Source organism: Python bivittatus, unplaced genomic scaffold (genome assembly GCF_059951505.1).
Source record: "Python bivittatus isolate LINGU-HERP-01145 unplaced genomic scaffold, Pbiv_v1 ctg000700_np1212, whole genome shotgun sequence".
NCBI lineage: Eukaryota > Metazoa > Chordata > Lepidosauria > Squamata > Pythonidae > Python > Python bivittatus.
This window is the reverse complement of record NW_028277098.1, coordinates 77510622-77536533: the sequence shown is the minus strand read 5'-3', so window position 1 is coordinate 77536533 and position 25912 is coordinate 77510622. Positions and strand designations below refer to the sequence as shown.

The 25912-nt window shown below is 38.6% G+C and overlaps 1 protein-coding gene across 6 annotated transcripts in view; it reads left to right on the top strand.

Annotated features, from left to right (window-relative positions):
• EPB41L1 (erythrocyte membrane protein band 4.1 like 1) overlaps window positions 1-25912 on the top strand; it is a 184023-nt gene that overhangs the window by 107033 nt on the left and 51078 nt on the right. For all 6 annotated transcript variants that reach the window (XM_088154346.1, XM_088154349.1, XM_088154350.1 and 3 more), the window contains 2 exons: window positions 19006-19208; window positions 22960-23124. In XM_088154346.1, coding sequence (XP_088010472.1) covers window positions 19020-19208; window positions 22960-23124 — 354 coding nt within the window. In that variant the 5' untranslated portion in view covers window positions 19006-19019. The remainder of the gene's footprint in view (window positions 1-19005; window positions 19209-22959; window positions 23125-25912) is intronic.

The window sequence follows — 25912 nt, the reverse complement described above, 5'->3', positions numbered from 1 at the left end:
ATCCTTTAGCCAACACAGGTGCCAGGAAGAGGGAAACCCCCTTGGCCTGAGAATCCTGCACCCCATTGAAGTAAGCACCTCATAGGCAAGCGGCAAGATGCTAACTCTGCAAGCAAGCCTGGTGCCTCATTATTGGCAATAGCTGAGCAAGTAAAGCCTCAGCTGCGCACGCTTTGTGGGGAGAGGATTTAAACCACACAGGGACTGCCTTCTGTTGCTGGAAGTAATTTTGGCATCTGGCTTTGGGTCTTCCTCTTCTGTTTTTTTGACCTCAGTGCATTCCTAACCAAGTCTTTGGTTGTTCCCTCAGTACTTTTCGAGACATTATGGACTGTCTGACTTGGATTACATCTTCTCCTCAGCCTCTAGTAAGCTGCCATGCACACGCGTGCTCTTCTTCCGGCTTCCCAGTTCCTCTTCTGTTACCTCTCCCTGTCTGTCTGCTGCCATCTCTCCTGACAAGCTTCCTGATGCCTTCAGAAGCCTTGCTGCAAATGCTCTGCTCCAATTGCTTCACTCCAACTCTCCTCATGCCTCCCACTGTTTCCTCCTCCTCACTGCATTTTGAGCAAGCTCCCTCCACAGTGTGTGTTCTTCCCACCCAGCATCTCTGCAAGCCTTGTCCCTGAGCACAGGCATCTTGCCTGCCAGTTGCATGGATATTTTCTCCCTTTGCTGAAGCCAGGACATGAAACATTTCTGCATTTATTCATTTAACTATATTTGGAACCCAGCCCAGTTACATAGACGGGACAGTTTACAACTGTGTAAAATCAATAGAATGTAAACAACACAGTATCCTTGTAACAGTACATTAAGTTTAAAATGGTCACCCACAGTTATCCCAAATTAAAGGCATGCTTGAACAATATGGTGTTTAGAGCTTTGCAAAATGCAAGGAGGGTTGAGGTCAAAAATATCTCCTAGGAAGTATATTCCAAAGTATTGAGGCTAATACTGAGAAGGCCTGCTCCTGGCCGTACTCCATGCACTTCATTTTATGTTGTACACAGTAGACACCAGCTAAACTTTAAACCAGTTGTTAGCAGGTAATAAAACTTTAAAAACTTGTGTTTTGCAAATAGTTGGAACAATATAGACTTTTGTTCCACCAAAAATATTGTGGTATATCTTCTTGCATTAGAAATTGGTTCCCACATTTCAAAATGTACACAGTGTGCACCTTTAGTTGGAGAAAATTGGATATTATTGTTATTACTATTCCCTTTAGCTGTCAGTTTCCACAATTAGTTTTATTTATTTACTTATTATTTCATTCCATTCATATGGCTGCCCATCTCATCCCAGTGACTGGGCGATTAACAACTTTAAGAATATTTAACTTTAAACTAGCATAAATAACTGACATGTAAGTGGGAGTCTGGATCTGTTATGGTGGATTTCAAATAGCTTAAGTAGACTTACAAGTTTTTAACTAGTTCTCCAACTGGAAAACAGGTTAAAGTGCAGCCTTGAATCTGATCTCCAGAGAACAATATGTTTGCTTTGAATGCGGATTCATTTATCTGTGATAAGAGGAGTGATTTAACAAGCTATTTGCAGAGACACCAAGTAGCTGCTGCTTTATCTCTCTTTCTTTCTCTGGCTCATAATATTTAGATGAGCCCATTATCATTCATTACTCAGTCTCTGTCCTTGTGTCATTTGTTGGCACTTGCTGGAACGAGCCAGTATACACCATGGAGGGACGTCGCTTCATGCTTAGTTTTATTTACTATATTTATTATATTTTAATTCTACTTTCCAGATAAATAGCATCATCAAAGTGGGTTCCATTTGTTAAAAAAAAAGGGGACACTGCTAGTGGTTATCTGTAGTGTAGTGGCTTATTGTTATCATTACTTGATTGAGCATGCCTGTGATCTTCCATTGTTGCTTGATTACCTTGGGCTGGCTGATTCAGTAAAGTAGCAGCTCCAAAACTTGCTCCTGGCTGTAGTGTCTTGTTTTGATCAGTAGAAAAACCCTGATCTGATTATGTGCCCTTAGTTTCACTTAAAGGGGAAAAAAGAGCCAAAGGATGGAGAGGCAGGGAAAACAGAGAAGAGGAAGATTAGTTCTTCAAGGCCAGAATGAAGTAGTGAACTATGGAGTCCTTGGTGCTCTCTGAGCTTGGTTGTTTGCTTGCAGACATTTTATTACCTAACTAGGTAACATCATCAATGTGAGTGAGTGTGGGGTTTGCTCCCTATTTATGTATAGTAGCTTGCCCTCCCAGTTTTAGTGAAGGTGCGGTTTTCTCCTTGGTGGTCCCCATATTCACCAGCACTGATGATGTTACCTAGTTGGATAATGAAACATCTGCAAGGAAACAACCAAGCTCAGAAGTACCAAGGACTCTAGAGTCCAATCCTGAGCTAAATATATTCTCTTCCATTAGATAGTGAACTATGTAGTACAGTGAGGTCCTAGTCAGGGAATGAAAGGAGAAACCAAATTCCTTTATGGCATTGTTTTTCAAACTTGGCAACTTTAAGATGTTATGGACTTCAACTCCCAGAAGTCCACACATCTTAAAGCTGCCAAATTTGAAAAACACTGCCTCATCCCATTTTAGCACTGAAGATGTTACCTAGCTGGGTAATGAAATGTTTGCAAGAAAAGAACCAAGCTCAGAGAACCCCAAGGACTCCACACTGCTTTATGGCAAGAAAAAATCATTGCAGGAGGATTATAAGCAGTCGAAAATGACTTGATGGCACATAATCATATTTTATTATGCTAAATAAATCAAGTTATTGCTATTTAACTGAAAGTCTTAATAGCATTTTATAAAGAAAAACATGCTTTTCCAGAAATCTGAAAACTTTGTGCCTTTGGAGATTCCCAGATGTAATTAAATTTGCTATCTAAAGCCTGAAATCTTGCACCTTTAAGAACTAGCATGGGAAGAAAAACCCTGTAGCAGAACTTTTTGATTTTTAAGAAGCCTGTTTGGAAAAAAAGATTCTCACATTAAAGGACTATTATCAAACTGAATACAGAGAAATCCAAATATATGATATATTTTTTATGCCATAGGACCTTAGGTGGAGAAATTTTTATTTTTTATTTTTATCTCTGCTATTGTTGTGGATAAAGGAGACAATCTCCCTGTCTTGAGAATCCCTTATGTAATATTTTGTGTGTAAGAGAAACGTAATTCATTAGACTCAAGCTTGGAGATGCTTCCGGGACCTGTAAATGAAAAAGCAGAAGCCCATGAGATTGTGATAGCAGAAACAAAACTGTCAAGACAGACTGGTTGCAGGCCTTTTGAACAAAGCTTTATTGCAAAAGCTATGCATGGAAACTGTTCTAACATTAGAAGGAGCTGCACAGATGAACTGCACAAGGTCCAGGGACAAAGAACCTTAGTAGAACTGCAGGAATTTGCTAAAAGGCCTCAGCCATCCAGACTAGCTTGTGGAGGTCTATCCTTCTCATGAAAACAATCCTCCTTCATTCTCATAAGCCCAAACCAGGAACTGTTTACCAGAAAACAAACAATAAAAACTTCACAGCAATCTTGGGTTGGGTTGGGAACTCTTTGGGAGTGTATAACATTTAAACAAGTTGTTTCCCTTTACTACATTCTTCCCATCTTAATTTCCTAACCCAACTTAACTAGCACCTCTTCCTTCTCTTGCTGTTAATAACCCTCTTTGAGAGCAATTTCCTTCTCTGTTGTGGGATTTATTAATTCACCACTAGCACCTCCCAAGTCCCTGAATAGGAATGATAGGTGAAGGTGCACATTACCGGATTCTAAATTCCCAGCCTTTAGACTTGACTCCAGGTCTAATGGGATCTTACTCCTTTCAGGCAAATGCTCTGTTAGCTTGGTAGCATCACTCTGAAGTCAGATAGTGCGCTGATGTCACCTGACTAATCAGCCATCATTGAGTCCCATTTTAAAAGAAAAGGGCCATATTTGTTTTTGGATCCTAGTTTGAATCCAGGTTGGTTGATGGGATCTGAAATGTTGGCATAGACTGGATTCTGCATTTCTAGTCCTACTTCATCCTTAGGTTTGGATACACTAAATTGAGATGAGTTCTGATCCATCTTCCCTTCAAGAATTGGGCAGGACTGATGCTGGTGGTGGTTTGTGGAATGGTTTTGTGTTTCAACAGGAAGAGAGCCAATTTAATCTCCTAACTGCCTGAATTCATTTTTATTAAACGTTCTTTGAAGATCATCTGTGCTCTCTCAAATCATTTAATGCCAGGTGGTAAAGTGCTGTTTGAGTATGTTTGATTCTATTTTTGCTCAAAACATTCATGACCTGTGAAGTCTTGTGCATTAACGATGGTCAATAGTACTAGCAATTGTGAAGTAAAAAAAATCTGTTGAAGTGTATTGTAGATTGCCTCTGAAGTGGAGGTGTGTATTTTCTGCCACTTTGAATGAGCATCTATTAGGACCATTTTTTTTCTTATATAAGGGCCTGCATTAAGCTATATGCAAACCAACATTGTTCCCCCTCAGATTAGATTAGCCCCAACCCTGCCAGCCTTTCAGAAGGCCATTAAGACGTGTTCTGGGCATGTGGGGGGGGGGTCAGAGTGTTAGTGAGAGTCTGTGATGTGCTACACTGTTTAGATTGGTTGATTCTCTCACTTGCTGCATGTTGTTGTGTTTTATACTATGTTTGTATTGTTTTTAGCCGACGTAAGGTATCCACGGTCACTATGTGAGATGGGCTGCTATATAAATTGAGGAAACCAATAAAGTAAATAAATCTTATAGCCTAAATACTGTACTTTAGACTTCTCCCAAAACACTTTTGGTATTTCAAATGTAATTTTGCTTCTGGACTTCCAGTGAGAAATGGCAGAGTGCTAGTCTCTCCTTTCAAGTGGAGAGACATCATCACAGCAATTTAAGGCTCAGGCAGGCTTCCTGGAGCCCAAAGAATTCTCCAGAGTTAAGGAGAATCCAAGAAACTGTCCCACACAACCTCTGAACAGCTGTTCACAGTGAGAATATCCCGAAACGAATATTTTTGGGATTGACTGGAGAGTGATCAGCTGGGAGGCAGGTTTACCATCAAATTCCAAGCTGTGACGAAGCTGTGAAAAACAGACACTTGCGTTGACCCTCTCATTTCTAAGATCACTTTTTTTTTAATTTTTGCTTTTTTTACTTCTATATGGTTAAAGAAAGACTTCTTTGGCTACAGTGTACTTTCTCCTTTTGGTGATTACTGGTGCTTTGTGGAAAGATTTCATTTTCTTTTTTTGATTTGGACAGTAGATTTGTTTATTCAGCAAAAAAGGCAAAGGCTTGGATTTTTTATTAATTTTTAAGAAATGAGAATAGATTTTTTTAAAATTATTTTTTGGGTGAATCTGTGCTTGGGTTTGTGTTATTGGACTATGGATATGAGAGCTGTGTGAACTTTGTTTTGTTTTCCTACATATTCTGTCCTGATTGGAGCGGAATGTTAAACAAGATAATTGGAGTTTCCTCCTTTCCCTATTTACTTTGGAGAGAATGTAGTTTGTATTTTCGACAGTAGAGAGCGCTATTGACCATGGCTATTACAAGATCATACTACAGGGATAAGCGTTTCAAGATTATGTTTCAAAATTTTGCAGAAAAAATTATTCAGTCCCTGGAGATTAAATTTGATAATTTGAACATGAAACTGGATGCTAAATTAAATGAGACTGTTGTTGAATGTGAGACAAGTCGATGACAAGTTGGATATTTTGGAGAACAGTATGGATAGTAAAAACATGGAAGAAGACAGTTGAATACCTTTACTAGACTTTAAAGATAAAGAATCTTATTTTGGACTTACAGTTACTTCAGAACAGCCTAATGGTGATATTATTTTGAATTCACAAAAAAAAGATTTTAAATCATTGAGAAATAAAGAGAGCTTATTGAAGTTGTTCCTGAAAGAAGAAGACAAGGGGAAAATGATAAAGATTCAACTTGTGGGGCACTGTTTGCTAGGACTAAAGACTGAACTCCATAAAAGTAAACAGAAACTGTATAAAGTAAATCTGTTTGATTATGGTTAAAACATAGGCTGTGGTTTCTGATAGATTAATGGTGTTTTTTGAGACCAGGACTGTATGACGATATTACTAGAATTATTGTTACCTAATATTAGAAAAAATGAGTATAGATTGTGATTCTTGATAGTTATTAGAGGGGTTTCTTGTTGATTAGGACTGAATGAGGATGTCATTAGGACTGTATAAGAGAATGTTAGCATATGTGAGAAATACGAGCAATATGAAAGTGTTTTCTATTATCTCTGGGAAGGAATGATGGTATATGATAACAGTATTGGGATTTTTATATCTTTTTTCTTTTCTTTTCTTTTTTCTTCCTTTGGACTTTTAACTTTTTTTTTTTCTGAACTTTTCTTTCTATTTTTCTGTTGTCTTATATTTTACTTTTTACTGAAAATTAATAAAGTTTTATTTAAAAAATTGTAATTTTGCTTCTTTCAGTCTTTGAAGCAGTTTCTTTAGTGTAGAGAGGTGTTCCTGCTCATTTCTACCTGTGATGTCAGTAATTTCTTTTGGATAGTAACATCCCCCACTCCACAAACAAATCTGTCCTGCAACATATCCTCTAGAACAGGGACCATAGAAGCTGTTTTGTTTTTTGTTTTAAAAAACATTTCCCAGAATCCCTGCTGCCTGCCTCCTATACACACAGAGTGATGGGTCGTCATAACCACAAACACCCCTTGGGTGTGGGGGTTCCAAATGTCAGCTGGCAAGCCCTGCCTTTTCTGCTATACCTTAAAAAATTGCTTTGGAAGCATCAGCTGCATTCAAGTGAACCTTCCCCCATCCCTTAATCTCTCACAGAACCCCATCAAGCTCTTGAGCAACCCTAGGCTTCCACTAACAAAGTTTGAAAACCCTGCTCTAGAAGGGTGCTATGTATCCTTTTTTCCAATCAGCAATATATTCTGATAAAGATTCACCATTCTTTCTTCTCTGGTTGTAGAATTTGAAACATTCCATTTTTATGTTTGGTTTGGATGTAAAATGTTCACAAGGAAGCTTTTCCAACTCTGCCGAACTCTTGTCCTCTGGCTTTTATGGCTATTCCAAATCTTTTGAAGCTGTACATTTTTTGTCACACAATTAAAAAATGCAGCTTTTTTCCTCATTCCCATCAAGACATCTCATTAGAAAATAGTGGGCCAGTTGGTACATATATTATAGTCAGCCCCCTGAGTCTGGATCAAATTCATCAACTTTCCCAAAACAGACCATAGTAACTTATCATTTATTTATAGTCTAAGGCCAAGTCACACAATTTAAAAATTAAGCACACCATTAATACATGTATAACTATATATAGTACACACATATATAAAAAGAAGAAACCCTATAAAGTTAACGTTTCATTGAAGGGACCAAACAGTTTCTATCAGGTAAGGCTATAAATAAAATTTTTGCTACTGCCCTCAAAACAGCTGGGTTTTCGTCATTTAATAAGAATACCTCAATCTCACCATGAGTGGAGTTTATCAGACTAAAGAAGGGTGTATTAGCTCTGATCACCAGTAAGACTTCCTCATTGCCACTGTTAAGATCTCTGCTTTTGAGGAAAACACAATTTACTCATTATAGTAAGCCCAAAACAGAAATGGTTTATCTGGAAGAAGAACACACACACACACAGGTCAGTCTTTGGAGGGGTGAGTATAGAGTTTTCCAACCCACAGTAGGGAAGTTCAGTTTGACTACACAGTCTCTAGAAGGGAAATAGGCAGAAAGAGACACTCAAGAAGCTTTTGCCTGAGCTAAAGAGAGTCTGCATCATCAGAGATGAGGGGATCTAACTGTATCCTCTGAGAAAGAACATATACATAAGATAGTATGACCTGCAAAGATGACTGAATGTCATAACTTTAAGAAAACTGATCTCTTTGCAGTTGTCTATCATATTTAATCTTTTGCCTTTGGTTGATGGATGAGGGGAGAGTCTGCTGCCAGTCAGCTCACCTACTCCAAGTGTTACAAGGGAGAAGGGGCCAAGAGAAGCAAGGCATTTGTCAGTTCCACTCTGGGTGGTGTACTGTACACTTCAACAAAAAGGAAACCAGAACATAATAATAAATATATAAATCAATGTTTACAAGTATAATCCTTTTAAAATTAGATTTAAAAACTCAATTCTAACACCTTACATCGTTGGAGGTGCACTAGAGATGCAAGATTGCAACTCAAAAGGAAATAAAACTACATACAACATTTATTTTTATGTAAGCTAAATATATTGCATATAATACACTAGGCTAAAATGTAGTTGGCTAGTTTGTGGTTGTTGTATGAACACAGTTTGAATACTTCAGTTGTTGCAGCACACACCTTGGTTTTTCACAGAAATGCACAAGGTCTAATACACATGAAAAAAAGCTTTCTTAAAATCATCTGATCCAATCAGGATTTCCAGTAGGGCTGGAAGTAGAGCTGTGAAGAAATTTTTTGCCCCTGAATTTTTGTTTGTTTGTTTGTTTTATAAAATTGGAATGCAACTGGGAATAATTGGAAAGATGGGGGGGGGGTCCCTCTGGTATGTGTTTTAAAGCCTGCTTAATCCTCCTAGATGAAATTTAGCATTTACTCCATAATGCCAATCTGGCTTTCTAAGATAGTTGTTACATATACAGCATGCATCAACTCACCAATTGCTATTTCTAGTCAATTCAGATGCCATAATTCCACTTTGGTAAACTATCTGAATGCAGAAAAATGTGCAGATTTTTGGATCAAACCACATCTTCCCCAGTTCTTTCTGGTTTGAGGCTAGACCTCATTCACCTCAGTCAGAATAACTAAGAGTAGGAGTTGATAGAAGTTGACTAGCCCTTTTATTGTCCCAAGTCTTCTCATTTCACTGTTTCTGTGAAGAAGAACTTGATTGCTAACTATTTTGGGATTTATAAATACATCAAGATGCTAAGGGAACAGGTATATTTACTTATTTGTAAATTAGAAGTGGAAAATATCAGGAAAAAAAAATCCTGGAAAAGCTAGAAAAACTTGGAAAAAAAAAACACCAAAAGAAGAACAAGAAACTCCTATTATATTTTTTAAGAATAATGAATGGCAAAGTGGTCCTATATTTCTATCCTATATTCTCCCCAAATATTTTTGCTAACTTGTAATAGAAAGGCTTTTTTTTTTCAACCTTATCAAAACATTAGAACTCCGTACAGAGAGGACAAACCTATAAAAGAATAAAGAAGCTTCTCAGCTCAGGAATATTTCTGTTTTCAGAATCAGAAATCTCAGAAGAAGATGGAACTGCTGATAATAGCACTAGTTTAGCAAATAAAACTAAATAGGTAATGTCTAAAAGCAAAACTTTTATATCATGAGGTTTTTTTTTCTCTTTCTAGCACTTGTTCCCCAAAACTGTGAACATGTGGAGGAGACTAGGCCAAAATGCATCACTCTGTTTTATTATTATGTTGACAGTTTCTTCTGTCTTAAGCTCTATTTTTTGCCAGCTTGGAAAACTGAGATTTAGAAATACCAGCTATTTTAAAGTTCCTCCATACATTTCTTCCGGATTTGTTACATTTTTTTAAAAAACATTATTAAATTTGTGACTAAAATATTTAGTAAATATTTTAGTTTTATGAGACAACCAAGATATACATTTTATGTTCTTAATGTAACAAAATGAATTTAAATCTCTAAAGTTATTGAACATGTTTTTTCCCCAATTTTTTCTCTTTTTTTCCTGTCGCATCAAAATTTCCAGAAATTTTACATTTCTAATTTTCAGATACCTGTTCCTGTGTAAAAATAATTCAGTTTCCATTGTTTTAATCCCAGTTATGTATTAGGGAGCAATACCCTTCTCAGAGTCTGTTGATTGGAGAAGCCTATACACCCTGTAACTAAATAGTCGTTATCAGTTTTATATGTTTCTTATAAATGCTGATGTCCTGTATTCTCAAAGTAATCATAGTGGATTGAACCACCATCAGCCCATAATTTTTACTCTTTTATGATGTTCATTCTCCAATCCGATAAGCAGCTCTAGCAAAATGAGGCCACTGTTCAAAGCAATACTAAGACTTGAAGGCAGGCTGTTTCTTCTTTAGCAAGATCAAAAATGTAGGACAAGACGTAGACAGCTGAGAGAGTTCTACATCCTAGGAGGTTCTAAAGGAGAAAAATTGAGTCTGATTTTATAATCTGAGCCATGTTAATGTGTACAGCCATCAAATGTCATGCTTCATGGCACAGACTGGTGGTGTAGGCTGGGTTTGTCAACATCATTGTGTTCCATTAACAATCAGCACATTATGTGAATCAGGAAAGTGGGAAGATCTGGGCAAAGACTGTGAGTCTTTGCCTTTTTGGTGAATTCTATATTTCCTCACTAAACTCCAAGTAATTAAGTATAAGGCATGAGTGATAACAAAGGAGATACTGGGAACAAATTGAAGTGAACAGTTTGCATTACTTCTGCATGTTGTCTTTGAATGCTTCAGGCAGAGACAAAGTTCTGATCTGCTCTAATAATAGTATTCATGGTCTCCTTCATGGTCCTAACTTAACTTCTTCCACCTGGAGGTTTTTGGAATTAAAAGCTGGTGTTATGCCATCAAATGTTGGTGAGCCAGTTGGGTTTGGTCAAAGAGAGCCAGTTTGGTCTAGTGGTGAAGGCACCAGGCTAGAAAGCAGGAGATGGTGAGTTCTAGTCCTGCCTTAGTCATGAGAGCCAGCTGGGTGACTCTGGGCCAGTCACTCTCAGCCTAACTCACCCCACAGGGTTGTTGTTGTGGGGAAAATAGGAGGAGGAAGGAGTATTAGGTATGTTTGCCGCCTTGAGTTATTTATAAAAATAAGAAAGGTGGGATTAAAAAAAACTTTTAAAAAAGGCTTTTTAAAATTATTATTAAAGCGTATTGTTAAACTTTAGATATTTGAATTTTGGCAAGAAGAGGGCCACAGTTACATATACCAAAAATAGACACTGAAAAGAGAAAATTAGATAGGCACTCTGTTCTGGCTGTTACTCTTGAAAAGGGGACAGTTGGATTTAGACCTTTAAAAAGCTAAAACTCTACCTGTGTAGAAATCCAAAGCAGAAATGTGTTCAGGCAGAATAATGCCAGGAAATGTATAAAGAGGTGTGACCTACTTTTGAAGTCTGCAGTAGCAGTATTTCCCATTGTAGAAGTCCCAATTCCTCAGAGTTTAGTTTGTGGTATTTGAAATACTGGTGGAAATTTCCATAGTGGTCTCTGCAGGAAGGGTTGGGCAGGGGGCAAATGGTGAAAGTTGTATTATACTGCTGTGAGGCAAGCACCACCTGTTTTATACATGCATCATGACATTGCATGCATGTAGAAAAGAGAGGGAATTTGTGTCCTGGTGTTGTGATGATACTTGCATTATTTCGATAAAAATGGTGGCATCCTGTGGTTGCCTCTGCAAGGATCTAGCATCCTTATGAGTGTTATAAGCTACCTGAAAAAATCTTGTTTTGAAAGATTACATACAAGCTTTTCAAATAAATAAAGTATATTTCCTCTGAGAAATTGACAGCCAAGCTGTCAGTTTCCCTTTGTATAGGGAAAAACCTATCTGCAGTGCAGAAACTAAGCCCACAATGCTTTATATATATTTTTCCCTTTTGTTTCAGCCACCTTTCTTCTATGCAGTGTCTTTGTAGAATGTTCAGGTTTTATGGTTCTGAAAGCCACTCCAAAAGTGTTTTAGGCTTGAGATAAATAAACAGAGTTATCAGCTCACAATCCCACAAAATTGCACTTTAAATCTATCACTATCAGTGAGTCAGAAGATACAATACCTGTAGCTTCTTCAACTTGTTTTTTTTTCCTTTCCTTTCTTTTTTCATTTCTCCTCTTCCAGTTCAATCATATGGAGTCCTACATGTTATACTCTGATGCTAATGACCATTATATCTACTCTTCCTACCTCTTTCTGTATTATAGCTATTGGGGAAAGATGCTCTTCCCTAGTTCAACAAGCAATTTTCAAGTAGAGAAGGAATCTTTGCATTTCAACTTGGCATGCCTTAGGCAGAAAGTCTTCCTTGGTCACACAGCAGAAATGTTTGCACTGCTGTTTTGAAGCATGAAATATTGCATGGGATCATCAGAAAGCTCATTTTAGGTGAAAGTAACACATGCTGTGTATAAAACCTGCTGTGGTAAAGGAACATTTCATGGTGGTTTCACTCTATGAAATCTCACAGCAAAAATAATCCCTGACCAAAGTGTTTTGGTTAAAGAGAGCACATTTTCTTGTGGTCAACCAACTAAATGGTAAATCAAGAATGCGCCTCCAGAGCTCTTTCTCTGCTCTTCCTGTGGACTTTTCCTCAGGGTTCAGCAACCTGCTTTGGAGGACCAGCCAAAGAGAGGGAATGGCAGCAGTTTAATCCTTTTTAGGGGAAGGATATGGAATCACTTGCCAAAAAATAAGGAATACAGCTGAACTTGGTTTGTTTGTTTAAAGTTATATACATTGGGTATATAGACAAAAGTTATGCTGGGTCCCACCCTATAAGCTGTTGAAAAACATGGAGTTCACCCTGTCAGAACACCAACTCTCTGCAAATGTGACTTCTGAGCCAAAACCCACTAGACCTCATCTTGCTGCTTGAATTTCTCATTTCAAGAATTGGTGAAAGCTATTTGTAAACCATAAATATCTGAAAGATTACCCATCACACTAGCTGAAAGAGAACAACATCACTTATTCCAGAGCCTTTCTCAACCAGGTACCTTGTAGAGGCATTGCATTCTATCTAGGCTGAGAAGTTGAAAAACATATTGGAAGAAAGCATAAACAAATCACTAATGTAATGCTGCTGTGAAAACTTCATATTCATGGCCTTAAAGTCATCAAGACTCAAGCTTTACTTGAGGAAGATTTGACTTTAATTGTTGATCATGCATCAGTCCATTTGGAGGGCACTTTTCTTTTAAGAATACCTCTGGTTACAAGATTTTAATCAGCTTTTGCTGTGTTTTAACATGCACATTTACCACACTACAACCGTCAAGAAATTCATCATGGCAGCAGAAAGGGAAGTTGCCAAACTGGCATTGCTATTCAATATATGTCTTATGCAAATAATTATATATTTATGGTGCTGGTGGTGGTATTGTTGTTGTTGTTGTTGTTATTATTATTATTGCTGATTTTTTTTATCCTGACTTATCAGCATCAGTTGCTCTGCTTTTTGTAGGAGTTGTCAGTTGGGAAAGTTCAAATATGTCACTTCAGAGTGGCATTTGAAATAGCGGGGGGGAAACAGTGCAAGCATATCATTCCCTCAGTTTCAACCTACTCATTGCAACATTTCAGGCTCAGAAATATATTGTTCATTTTGTCAGTTTTATTCTCAATCCCTACTGAAAATTTAGTAGTGAAAATAATTTTGTAATGCTTGAAACTAGAGAGCAGGACATTCTGTCCCATAGTCAACTTCCATTATATTTGCCTTACTGGGCATTTTCTCTCTTTACCCTCTATTCCATAAAAGCTGTTCCCCTCACTCTTGCCCCTGAACTCGGCATCCTTTACTTTAGAGAACTCTTGCTTGGTTACAAATAATAGGTGTACAAAATAATTTAAACAGAAACCACTGTATCATTTCCATTTGCCAACAGAGATTGCTGGCCTTATTTCCATACTTTGGGTAAAAGATCTTCCTTACCTCTTTCCCCCATCAGTGCTATGGTGGTAACAAGGAGAGCAGCAACTCCTTTGAGAACTGTAACTTTTCCAGGGCTTCCTTCCTTTCAGTAGTCTTTGGAAAACTGCATTTTGTATACTGCTGGTTTGTGGGGTTCTGCCATAATAACAATCCAGATGTGATACATGGAGGGAGGGGAAGAACTCGCTTGCTTGCTTCCTGTGTTGCAGTGAAGTAGCCAATTAAATGGTCTGAAAGGGAAGTGAAAGATGGTTTACAATCATGTGAAAAAGTAAGTACACCCATCAAAATGTTTCACTATTTCAACATATTTCAACATACAGATATTTGATCTCCATTTCAACAATACTTATAGATAACAGGGATATAATATAACAAATATGCACTATTTATATTTTGTAGTTCATTGTGAAATTTAAATAAACATAAATGCAGATTTTGCACGTGGAAGAAGTAAATGCAGGTAGTCTTTGCTTAACTGCCACAATTGGGGCTGGAATTTAGGTTGCCAAGCGATGCAGTCATTAAACGAATTATGTGACTGCTTCACTTAGTGACTGCAATCCCAGAATTCCTGGCTGCTGTCGTTAAGTGAGAATCATGGGTCGTTAAGTGGACAGAGCCCCAGGTAAGGAGTGCAGGGATGCCTCGGGTGGGGGAGACCCTGGGTGGCGTGGCTTAGACCACGCGCAAGTTGGGGGAGTGCTGCAGTGCAGCTCAAAGCCTCAACTGCTCCTGGAAGCCTCAGTCACCCCAGCAGCATTTACAACTGCAAGGGTGCTGCAACTCTCCCCACCTGCCTATCTCCTACCATCTATGCCCTTTTGGCCACCCTGCACAGCAGCACTTGGTGGCAGTGCCAGGGCTGGGGCTGAAGTAGAGGCCAGAGGCCTTCAGCAGTCTCAGCCAGCTGCTACCACCCCCAGGCCTTGACTTCAGATCCAGAGCCGTTGCTGCCACTGAGAAGTGCTGCACACCACTGGCCTTTGCCGCCTTGCACCATTCCCCAAGCCACACCTCTCCTTCCTTCCTTAAAGCTGGCATCCCATTGTCTCATTCCTTCCTGAAGCCTTGCATCCCATACCTTCTGCAAGCCACACCTCTCCTTCCTTTGTTGTTAGACTATGTGGTATCACCATGCCTAGGTTGAAAAAGTTCTCTGAAGCCTTCAGAAAGCAGGTTATAGATGCTTATGAGTCTGGGAAGGGATTTAAAAAGATCACAAACAATTGGTCATCAATCATTCCATTGTCCAGAAGATCATCTACAAGTGGAGAAAATTTCAAATAGCTGCCAACTTGCCCAGGCCAGTCTGTCCCAGTAAGTTCAGCCCAAGAGCAGAACGCAAGTTGCTGAAAGAAGTCTCTTAAGATCCCCAGAATTTTATCACATTATATACAGGTAGCTCTTGCTTAGTGATGTCAAAGTGCATGAGTCTACCATTAGAAAGAAGCTGCACAAATTAGATCTACATGCAAGGCGTGCCAGGAGGAAGCCTTTGCTGTCCAGAAAGAACATCAGGGCAAGACTAAAGTTTGCTCATTAACACTTAGGCAAAGGCCAGGACTTCTGGAAACAATGTGCTCTAGACAAAAGAGGCAAAGAAAGATTTGGCCACAACACCAGAGGACGTGTTTGGTGAAAACCAAAGACAGCATTTCACTAGAACTCTAAAGCATGGTGTTAGAAATGTGATGGTTTGGGGCTGCTTTGCTACATCATGGGCAGCTCACCATCATAGAATCCAGTAGGAATTCTTCATTGTATCAGAGGGTGCTTGAGGATAATGTGAAACCAATTGTTAGAAGCTTGAAGCTCAACCAAAAGTGGACCTTGACAATGATCCAAGAAAAAAAGCAAGGATTTTTTCCCACTCTTCCATGCAGAATTTTTTCAGCTGTGCAATATTTGAGGGGTTTCTTGCATATACAGCCTGTTTCAAATCACAACATCTTGATGGGAATGCCCAAAGATACGGCCATTGCAGTGTCCCTGCAGTCACATAGTCAAAATTTGGGCACTTGGCAGCCTGCCTGCCCACACTTACAACTGCAGGGGCGCTGCAACTCCCCCCCACCTGCCTATCTCCTGCAGCCCTAGTGCCCCATGCAATCCTTGGCCCATTTTCAAAAACCATCTCTTGGTAATCGGTTCAGAACTCTGATAAGAACAATGACAACCTGGAATGAGCTGTTGATATTTAGAGATGGGTGTTTTGTCGGGACCAAAATCCTGCAAGACTTGGGATTTCTTTTCCTTTCTTTTCCTTCCCCCCCTCCCCTCCCCTCCCCTCCCCGCCTGCCTGCTGGTTGATGTCTGAGACTGGTAGACAGTTATACGAACTGCCTACTTGAGATTGTTTCTGCCAAAAGGGGTAATACCAGGTATTAGAGCCAAGGGTGTACTTGCTTTTTCCATGGAAGGAAATGGTGCATCTGTTAATTTTTTGTTGAATAAATTATTGCAAAGTCAATTTGTTATACATTTTTTGTTTGATTACATCACCTTTATCTTTGTATTCTGTTTGAACAAGGATAAAATATTGATATGTCCACATACGTTAAAAAAGAAAAAAAATTACATGGGGTATACTTACTTTTTCACATGACTCTATAGTCTTGCATGTTTGGGAGGGATAAGGAAAAGAGTTAAGATGATCTCAGGCTTGGATTAAAATTCATTGCAGAGAATTTGAAATTTTCTCAGCATGTTTTTAAAATTACCTTTTACAAATCATTGAAGTTCTGCTCTGAGTCTGAAGTTTGGTTTCATTTTTACCCTTCTCTTCCAAGGAGTGTTTGCCCATGTGATTTTAAAGCATGATTCAGATAATACCATGGTGTGTGTAGGATATTGATAAGAACATCAGCTCTCTGTGTGGACTGGAATTTGCATTAGAACTCAAGAATGTGGCTGTACATTGCAGGGAAGTGGACAAGGTATCTTTCAGAGAAGTTTGTCAGCCTTTGACTTTTAACCCAAGGAACCCCGGCTGAAGCTTCTTCAATACATGAACCTCATCATTTGTCAGGAGAGGACCATGGTTGAACTGGAGACCTTCTGCATTAGGGGTGTGGAATTGTAGCTAGTGGCAGGTTCTCAGCTGGCCAACAGTCTCTCCTTCCCAATGAGCCTTTCCCCAGGTGAGCTCCTGATGGAGGTTGCAATCACAATCTTTCTTCAGCAACAACTCATGGTATGTCTGTACTGGGTCTGAGAAAGGAAAGCTTCTTTCTTAACATCATCACAGAAGATGATTGCCTGTTGAAGGAAGAGTTTGCTTTATTGCTCCATCAGGGAAGCTTCTTTTTTCAGGACCCTGTTCAAAATCAAAGAAAGGAAGATATTGTAGCCACTTCATGGGTAGTACTCAACTTTTCTCCACTGAATGTTGTAACGAACTATTGTACAGCTGTTCAGTGGATGGTTGTGTAATGTGAATTGGATGGACCTTTGGCTGCTACTCAGGTAGCGTGACCTCTTTTTCACTTCTACTCAGTCCCACTAGGTTGGAACATCCTTTGTGCTCTATTTTCACGAAATTTCAGAAATGTGCATTGAGTGACTTCAGTATTTAAAAAGTTTCTCTAAGCAGATTGAACTTTGCTTTTTAAATAATTTCAGCCAAACTGAAGAATCTAAGCTACAAGCTGACTGACAGGTAGAAAAGATGACATAAACAGTAGCTGTCTTTCATCTTCCACTGAACTGAATTAGAGGAGAAAGATCAGAAGTTTTATCATGAGCTTAGAAGGACTGCAGTAATACTAGCATTGGAGTGTCTGCCAGACAAAGAAGACATATGTAGGAAAAAAACCTCTCATCGTGATGTTGTTGTAAGCCTAGGCAGGCTGTGAGATCTGCTGTGTTATTTGCACCGTCCTCAGGATGGAGCTTTTCAGCCAGCACCAATCAGCAATACCTAGTTATTTGGAGGGATGTGACTGGTTTGGTGCAAGCTGTAATGCTTCATTTGTACCCTTATGTGCTGATATATTAGGCATCTTGTTAAGCCCAAACAAAAATGCAGAGGAGGGTCAGCTTAGCAGTCAGGGCTCAGCAATCAGAGTGTTTGTTTTTGAATTCTAATATCCATGTGGAGTGTATTTTGTTTTGTGGATGAAAAGATTAGTGTTGCATGCAACAAAGCTGTAGGCGTGGTGTTGGTTTGATATATGGCCTCCATACAAGACTGGTTCATAAAGCACAGAGAGAAAGATCTGGCTTTGTAGAACACAGCTATATTTTTGTGCACATTTTTCCTGCTCTGCCTGAACCTCTCTAGTGCTGATTGGAGATTATGGGAGTTGCAGTCAAGCATTTGGGAAGGTTGCTTTTTCACATTAAGAGACAAGACCACTGGAATTCATAAACATCTGTAGTAGCAGGATTTCAGCATGTCAGATTTAAGTGTAATAGAATGCTAAGCTTCTAAAAACGCGAGATTTGTACAGGTATATATGGGATGGGGGATGCATGGGGATAGAAAAATAAATATACAGGTCCTGCAGGATTTTGGTCCCTACAAAACACCCGTCTCTAAATATTAACAGTTCATCCCAGGTTGCTGCTGTTCTCATCAGAATTCTGAACTGATTATCAACAGAGGGTTTGAAAGTGGGCCAAGGACTGCATGGGGCACTAGGGCTGCAGGTAGCTCACCACCTTTAATGTAGAACAAGACCACATCCCAGCTTTCTCTCCATCACAACTTTGAATATGACTACTGAGCTAGGGTCAAGGGGAAGGGCTGCACAGAACACTGTTTTGTAGTTATTCTTAGAACAGCCTTGCGAACTAGGTTATGCAGAGTGTGACTTTCCCAAAATTCCCTCATGTAAAGTTCCTGTTTTTCAAAAATAAGAACATCCTAGAGCTGAGTTGTTCCTGATCAAGGTGTAGTATTTTATAAAAAAGATACACAGAATTCTGTAGGGCCGTGACTTTCTCTTAGTGTAAAAGAATGCTCTCTAGGTAGTCTTGACTTTGAATTTCAATGAAAGCAGGGATTTAGCAATGATAAATATGAGTATCAGTCCACAGCCTCGTGTTTACTGCAACAGTTCCCATCCCTGTGCAGCATCTCAGTGGAGTGGGGTGCTTGAGATTGACTGCAGTACCCAGATGGTGGATTGATTAACCATGTAGGTTTTATTCAGAAGCCTCTCTGTATAATTTTCTTGTGCAAGGTGGCACCAGCAGGCACAGGTGTATGTCCCTGGAGGTTGAGAAAGAACTTCTTTCAATAGGTATGATTACACATTTAATCCCATCCTCATTTATCTCATCTTCCCTTTGCAAATGCAGAATAATCAGTAACAATGATGACAGAGACGGGCCCAGATTCGGAGGTGAAGAATGCTCAAGAAGAGAGTCCCCAGCAGCAGCTGGAGGCAGCAGCAACTGGGCCAAACACAGTGAATGGAAGCTCCACCAACACAGTGCACAATCAGGAAGCTGACGATAATGAGAAACCAGGAGCTCACAGTGATGCTAAGCATGGGGAGCGGGTGAGTTTACTCTGTTGCCAAAAGTGCTTTCACAAAGGCTTAGAAGATGTTGTCAAGGCTGGGAGTCAACCATTTTATAAATGATCTCATTAAAAACAAAACTATGCTTTTGAGCATGTGCAGAATGAGCTCTCATTTACTTGCTGGAGTTTAGCAGTAACTGCAGCTTTCACTTGCTGTAACAAAATGTATTCAGTGCACCCAATCACCGCACACAGAAATGGGCCTGCATTGACTTTCTTTGCTCTCCTACAACTGTTTGTTTGTTAGAAATTACAACTGGACACTGAAAACTGACCAAGACCCCAACGGGCCTGGGGGTCTCAAGGAAACGGTGATCTCCTGAGGTGATTCCATCATTCATAATATCTAATGCTCTCACTTAGCCTTCTTAATAATAACATTGATGTTTTTAGTGACATTCTGTTTTAATATTGTTATTTTATGATTTTATTGTATGCCACCCAGAGTCACAGTCTGTGAGATGGGTGGCCATATAAATATGATTTATAAATTAACAAACAAATAAATAGTGTATAGCTAGCAGGATATACCTAGTTCCATTTATGGTGTCACAGGTAGATATTATGGCAATGTTTCTGTTGAGTGCCATTGGATCGTCATAAAGGAATCCTGGTTTTCTCATATATTAATGACCAAACTCTACATTTCCACCTCTTTGGGGGAAGATTTTCATGACAGCAAGAACAGACTATATGTAGGCTTAAATTGTGGCATTTCTTGCTTTACAAATTATTGTTTGTAATTTGTAGTCCTGCTTTTTCAATAAAACATCCAAAGCATAAAACAGCATAAAAAACTAAAATGCAGTTAAAATATAACAGCAAAACTAAGAAGACAATAACATGCCAGGGAGTTTTAAAATGATGTGAAAGTAAATAATCATTTTGTCAAATTGCTAGGATTTAAGCTTGCATAAACATAGTCTATATTGTCCACCTGGGAACTATGTGTCTGCAGGTGTCTGTTCCACCTTAGAGTTTGGTAGGAAAGAGATATCATTCCTTTTTGAATTACCTAGGCAAATGCTACCTCTGCACTTTCTCCCATGCAGGCTTGATGCAGTGCCAGTTTTCTGCCTTTGTTATCTCTTACAATGTGTTTTGTGTATCATGCAAGCAGTGTACCTCCTGGTAAGCTGAGAACTGCTTCTGCATCCTAAGCACTTAATTGTTAAGCAAACAATTAGCACCAAGTTTTACATATGTATGTGGATGCTAATGAGAAGTCAGGAGCCTATCATGATGTCTCCAGATCAGAATTAGGAGTGGGTAGTGCCCAGGATAGCATTGTCAGGGCAGAAAGGAGCTAGAAATTATCAGAACTTATCCTTGGAGTGTTTTTGGTGTCAAGAGTTCAGCCTGTGATCATATTAATTCTTTTAGCATGTGCAGAGTGAGTACTCATTGCATCTCCCACTCCCCATGCAAAAAAGGCAGGGTCTAAAAAGGTGTGTCATTTGAATAGGGCAAAAGATAAACAATCTTTGCTTTGCACAGATGCTGTGTCACAGGTCAGCTATGTATGATGTGCACAGGGATATTATGGACTGATTCTGGCCTTTCTGAAAACATGTTGCTTGATTTCTGTGGTGGAGACAATGTGCTCAGAATGATTGGCCAGAGAGGTTGGAACTATGGATTGGGCTAAGGATACTTTTGGCTAAGTCACCTTAAACTTACTTCTAAATGTGATTCTATGGAAATACATTCCGTTGAAATCTGCAAAACATTTCCAAATCAAAGGTTAGAATTGAGAGAGATAAGCCATGAACTTCTTAAATGCCCCAGCAATGTCATTGTTTTGTTCAGTCTTCTTTAAACAACAGATATCTTATTTCAAGATGTCACGTCTACAGTATCTCTACTTAGATCCATCTATCTTAGATCTTCAAGATCTGTCTTTTTATCCTCTTTGCTGTCTTTAAGATTTGTTTACTATTCCATTTATCAAAATGGTAACCAGACATTAGTTAGCAAATAGATATACAATCTAGTTCAGTGTTTCTCAACCTTGGCAATTTTACGATGTGTGGACTGCAACCCCCAGAATTCTCAGCCAGCATAGCTGGCTGGGGAATTCTGGCAATTGCAGTCCACACATCGTAAAGTTGCCAAGGTTGAGAGACACTGTTCTAATTGATGTTTGGTTCAAGTTGGCTACATAGCAAACACTATTTTTTTGCTGATACACATTAGTGTCTTCTCTAATTTTCCTTTGTTAGTGTTGTATTTATTAAAATAAATTCAAGGAGCCACTTTTCTTAAATGGCTTGAATTTTCTCTTAAAGTAGTATAATTGTGAACAATAACTGGTTCCTCTAGACTAGATTAGCTTCTGAGTATATTGTAAGCCTAGGAAAGTTTATTTTCATTACTAGAAATGAACTGAGTTCCCAGTCTTTTCATACAAAAATCTGTTTCCAAAATTCTCATTTTTGAATTTAATTGATATTATTTATTAAATTTATTATGGCCACCCACTTCAATAGACTCTGGGCGGCTTACAAAACCCAAACATACAGTTAAAAACATAAAACATGACAGCCCAGACTAAAAACAATGATAACAGTAAAAACATGACAGGGCCCACAAACACATAAACCCCAGGTGTTAGCTTGGTAGGGTATACAGTAGACTGAAAGAGAAACTTTCCCATAAGAGACATCACAGCACCGGGCCGTTGGCATTTTGCAGTGTCCTGATGCTGAATCTTAAAATAACAAATTTGTTTTTAGGAGATTATTGCATCTTCTCTTGAGAGGCAATTGATTTTTCTTTCATTTTCATCCATGGTATCATTCAGTATAAAACTCTGTTGATCAGTAGCATAAAACTAAAACCAGTCAGATGTAAAATTGCTGTAATGTATACTGAGTACGTTAGGAAGAGCAGGAGTCAGCTGTGCTACAGAGAGCTGAGTGACATGGCCTATACACATAAAGTAAGTCTAGTACAGTTTCATAAATTGTTTCGTGTATATGTGCATACATCCCTGCAGAACATGGAAGTCATCTTCGTAAAGCATTGTGATCTGAATGAATAAGGATAGACCAGAGCTAAAATAAGAATGAATGACATGTGCATACATCAAAAGCCCTGGCCACAAGAACCAATAATATGACATAGAAACTCAACACAGCAGTGACCTCAAATAAGCCCCATCCTTTGTGTCAGGTCCTCCAGTATTTGCTTTTTCGTACCAAGTGACAGAAATTTCACCACTAACAATATCACAGTTGGAATTTTATCTTCTAACAAATACCTGACATAAAATGGAGTCATTTTGCTTGGCAATTCAGTCAGTGTAAGTAGTATCAGTTGCTGATAGATTCCAGTGTAAAATTTGGAGAACAGAAGAAAGTGCATCATAGAGTTGACATCCTGTTCATTATATGAATGAACCATAAAGATGGGAATCCTAGTATATCTTCCATGTAGAACTTAAGAGGAGAGTATGGTCTGTCTTTCAAGTAATGACAGTTTGATAGTTACATGAAGCCAGCAATAAAAGCTGTTGAGAAACTTTTTCAAATAAAATGCCAACTTAGTTTAGTGAAGAGAATGAATGAGCGAAACCAGAAATGTTCTAAAGGAAGAGTACAAAACAATACATAGTTCTTACATTTTGCTGTAGTAGCTGATTCTTGCACTGGGCAGGGAAAAACACTAGACAATCACCTTGTTGCCTTCCAACACTTATACTCTTTGATTCTACCTTTCCTTTTTAGGGTGTGGACATGGATGAAAAAGACTACAGTGAAGCAGATGGGTTATCTGAGAAAACTACCCCCAGCAAGACCCAAAAATCTCCTCAGAAAATCACCAAAAAACTCAAGAGTGCAATCTGCAGGGTGACTCTTCTGGATGCCTCAGACTATGAGTGTGAAGTGGAGGTGAGCATAGGGGCTGGATCACTTGACTTTTTATTTCCACCGATATGTTTATTTGGTGTGCATGCTAAATAGTATATAAGAACTGAGTAGCTCTGTGGAAAGCATGCCTGCTAAAATCAAGAGTTTTTTTTTTTTTTAAGAAAAAGTATTAGATGAGTGTGTTAAAATAGTTAATGCTTTCAACTTTGCTAAAGACTCATCTGCATGTGTGTGCTTAACTCTCTGTATGGATGTACATGGAAAGCAGGTGTGAGTGACTCATACATTTTTAAGTGTAGGCAGTCTGCTATTTGTATAGTTTGAGAAAATGAAGTGTAGGCAATATGTGTGTGTGCTTGTATAACTGTTATTTTGCTAGAGATCCCTAAAGAAGAGGAACATTATTTGCAGCATTCAGTCAAGAAGATCTTTAAGTATTTATAAAAACTTACAAAGCTTGATTGGCATGACTAACCCTCCCTTCAATATTCATGGATAAATCCACTTTTCTATCTAATGAAAGATAGCTAGGTAGTGGTTCATACTTCCATGGAGATTAGAACCATTGTTTCCTATATGATGAATGGACAACATCTATTCTTTCTTAGATGGTGAAGAAAAAATGGGCAAGTATTTGAAAATTCTTGAGATACTTACCCTCCACTGCAGGAAAGAGTATAAGATGTCATACACTGGAAAGTCTTCTTGCTGTTTGTAAAACTGAATAGGTCACAGTTCGCAATGCATCTGTGAGGGAAAGGATTTGAAGGAGAACATACTTTTCCTGCTCGTGCAGGGGATCTACAATAGTGGAAAGCAGTTTTATTCCTACTTTTAGGAGTTCCTTCTGATTGTCTCCTTAAGAGGAATTCTGCACTTTGCTGAAGGAATGATTATATGTAGCCATTAATGGCATCACAACTTATTCAAAGTTTTTCTGTTAGCTTAGGGATGTTACTCCTATCTTAAGTTGTGGCTATTGTACTCAAAGTGTAAAGTGATCTATTTATTAATTTACTTAAGATTTAGCTCTGAAATGAATAGATCTTTCTGTGACATACACAGACACAAACTTTTTTTGCAAGAACATTTTTGTTTTGTTTTTCTCTTCTGTGTTTTGTTTTTATACCTCATCACTGTTGGCAAAGCTATACAAGAAGAAAACTGGAAAACCCAGACAGTTCAGGAGAGATGTGATGGTATGTTTAGAGCCAGAGAGAGGTTCAGATTCTAATCTACTAGACGTTCTTCTGTTACCAGTTAAGACAGCTGCCTCCTCACCTGTTCACATAGGAGCCATGGATGAGAGGCTAAGAAAGTCTTGCCTTAGGAACCTGAGAAATAAATTGAATTCTAAAAGGGGAAAACAGTCCACTTGCTGAGATTCCTGGAACCTCACATTATTCCTTTTCAATAAATCTTGATAAAGAAACTGGAAAAATCTTGCTTTCTGTAGATATGGGAAAGGATCGTCTGATTCACTCTTTAATTCTGGAAAAGCACTATAAAATAAACACGTACCAGAACTGCACAATTCACACATGAAGGTAGTGAGCAACTGGCGGCTTTTCTTATTGCACTTTTGCAAAGCTCCGAGGATGGATGATTAGGAAGGAAGAGGGGAACTTTCAGGCTCCGTATTTAACAATGAGTTCTTACACAACCTTTGTCAATGAAGGTAACTTTCGCTGTGTGCAGTTCAACTTCCAGAATTCCCCAGTTAGTGTGAGCAGTGTCTTAAGTATTCTTGAGTTAAAGTTCATACATCTGGAATGTACTCAGATTAGGGAAGGCTGAACTAATATATGAGATGATAAAATATGATATGGATTGTGCTGGAAGCTGCTTATAACAGAGTTAGAAGTCTTTGAATCAGTACATCTCCAATTGGAGAGGGAGGATTCTATGGTGTAGTTTTATATGTTTGCTTAATAAGTGATCTATGAACAGGAAAGCAGAAAAATAACTTCATTATTATCTATTAATTAATAATTCTGTATGCCTCCTAACAACTCTGGACTTCTATTTAATACTGCTGCTGAGACACCAAACCATGACACTGCAAGAGTCCAGTTGCTTCAGACTGGAGATGGAAGTGTCATGGAAGTAGAAGCCAGATAGAAAGGTTCTGTGCATGAGAGAAGATGTGTAGATGTACAATTACAGAAAGATGTCACTGAGTTTCTTCTTTTGGAGATTGTGGCATTAATTATATACATACATACATACAAGATATTGCCACTTTTTGTTGCTGAAAAATCCAGAAGTGGCTTGCTTCACTTAAGTGTTTTCTAGTGTACATCAAGTCTGAATACAAAATATACTGCCAGAATTTGCCTTCAGTGAAATTGTTTCCTGATAAATGTATTAATTAGTGACCTTGTTCAGAAATGCAGTAATTGAGACCCCCACTGAATTGGCAGGATGGCTTTCAAAGACACATGCGGAATACCATAACGAGCTAAGACATATAGTAGCAGAGAGCAGAGAGAAGGGAAGGTAGAATTGGGACTGATGACCAGAAAAAAGGGATGGGATGGTTTAGATAGTTTAGTTTCTGTAAGTCATATAACACCATTGGAAGGCATGAGCTCAAGCCATCCTATTCTACAATAGGATGACAACAAAGAGAATAACAATCTCTTATGCAAGGGAATCTGTCATGTCTGATTTCATTCCTCATACTATTACCAAAGTTGCAGAATTGCATCCTCTCTATGTTGCTAAAATAAGGATAATTAATTTTGACATATTTGCACATTCTTCCATTTAAAACACTGCTAGCTAGGCATTCCTTTGGTGCAGATAG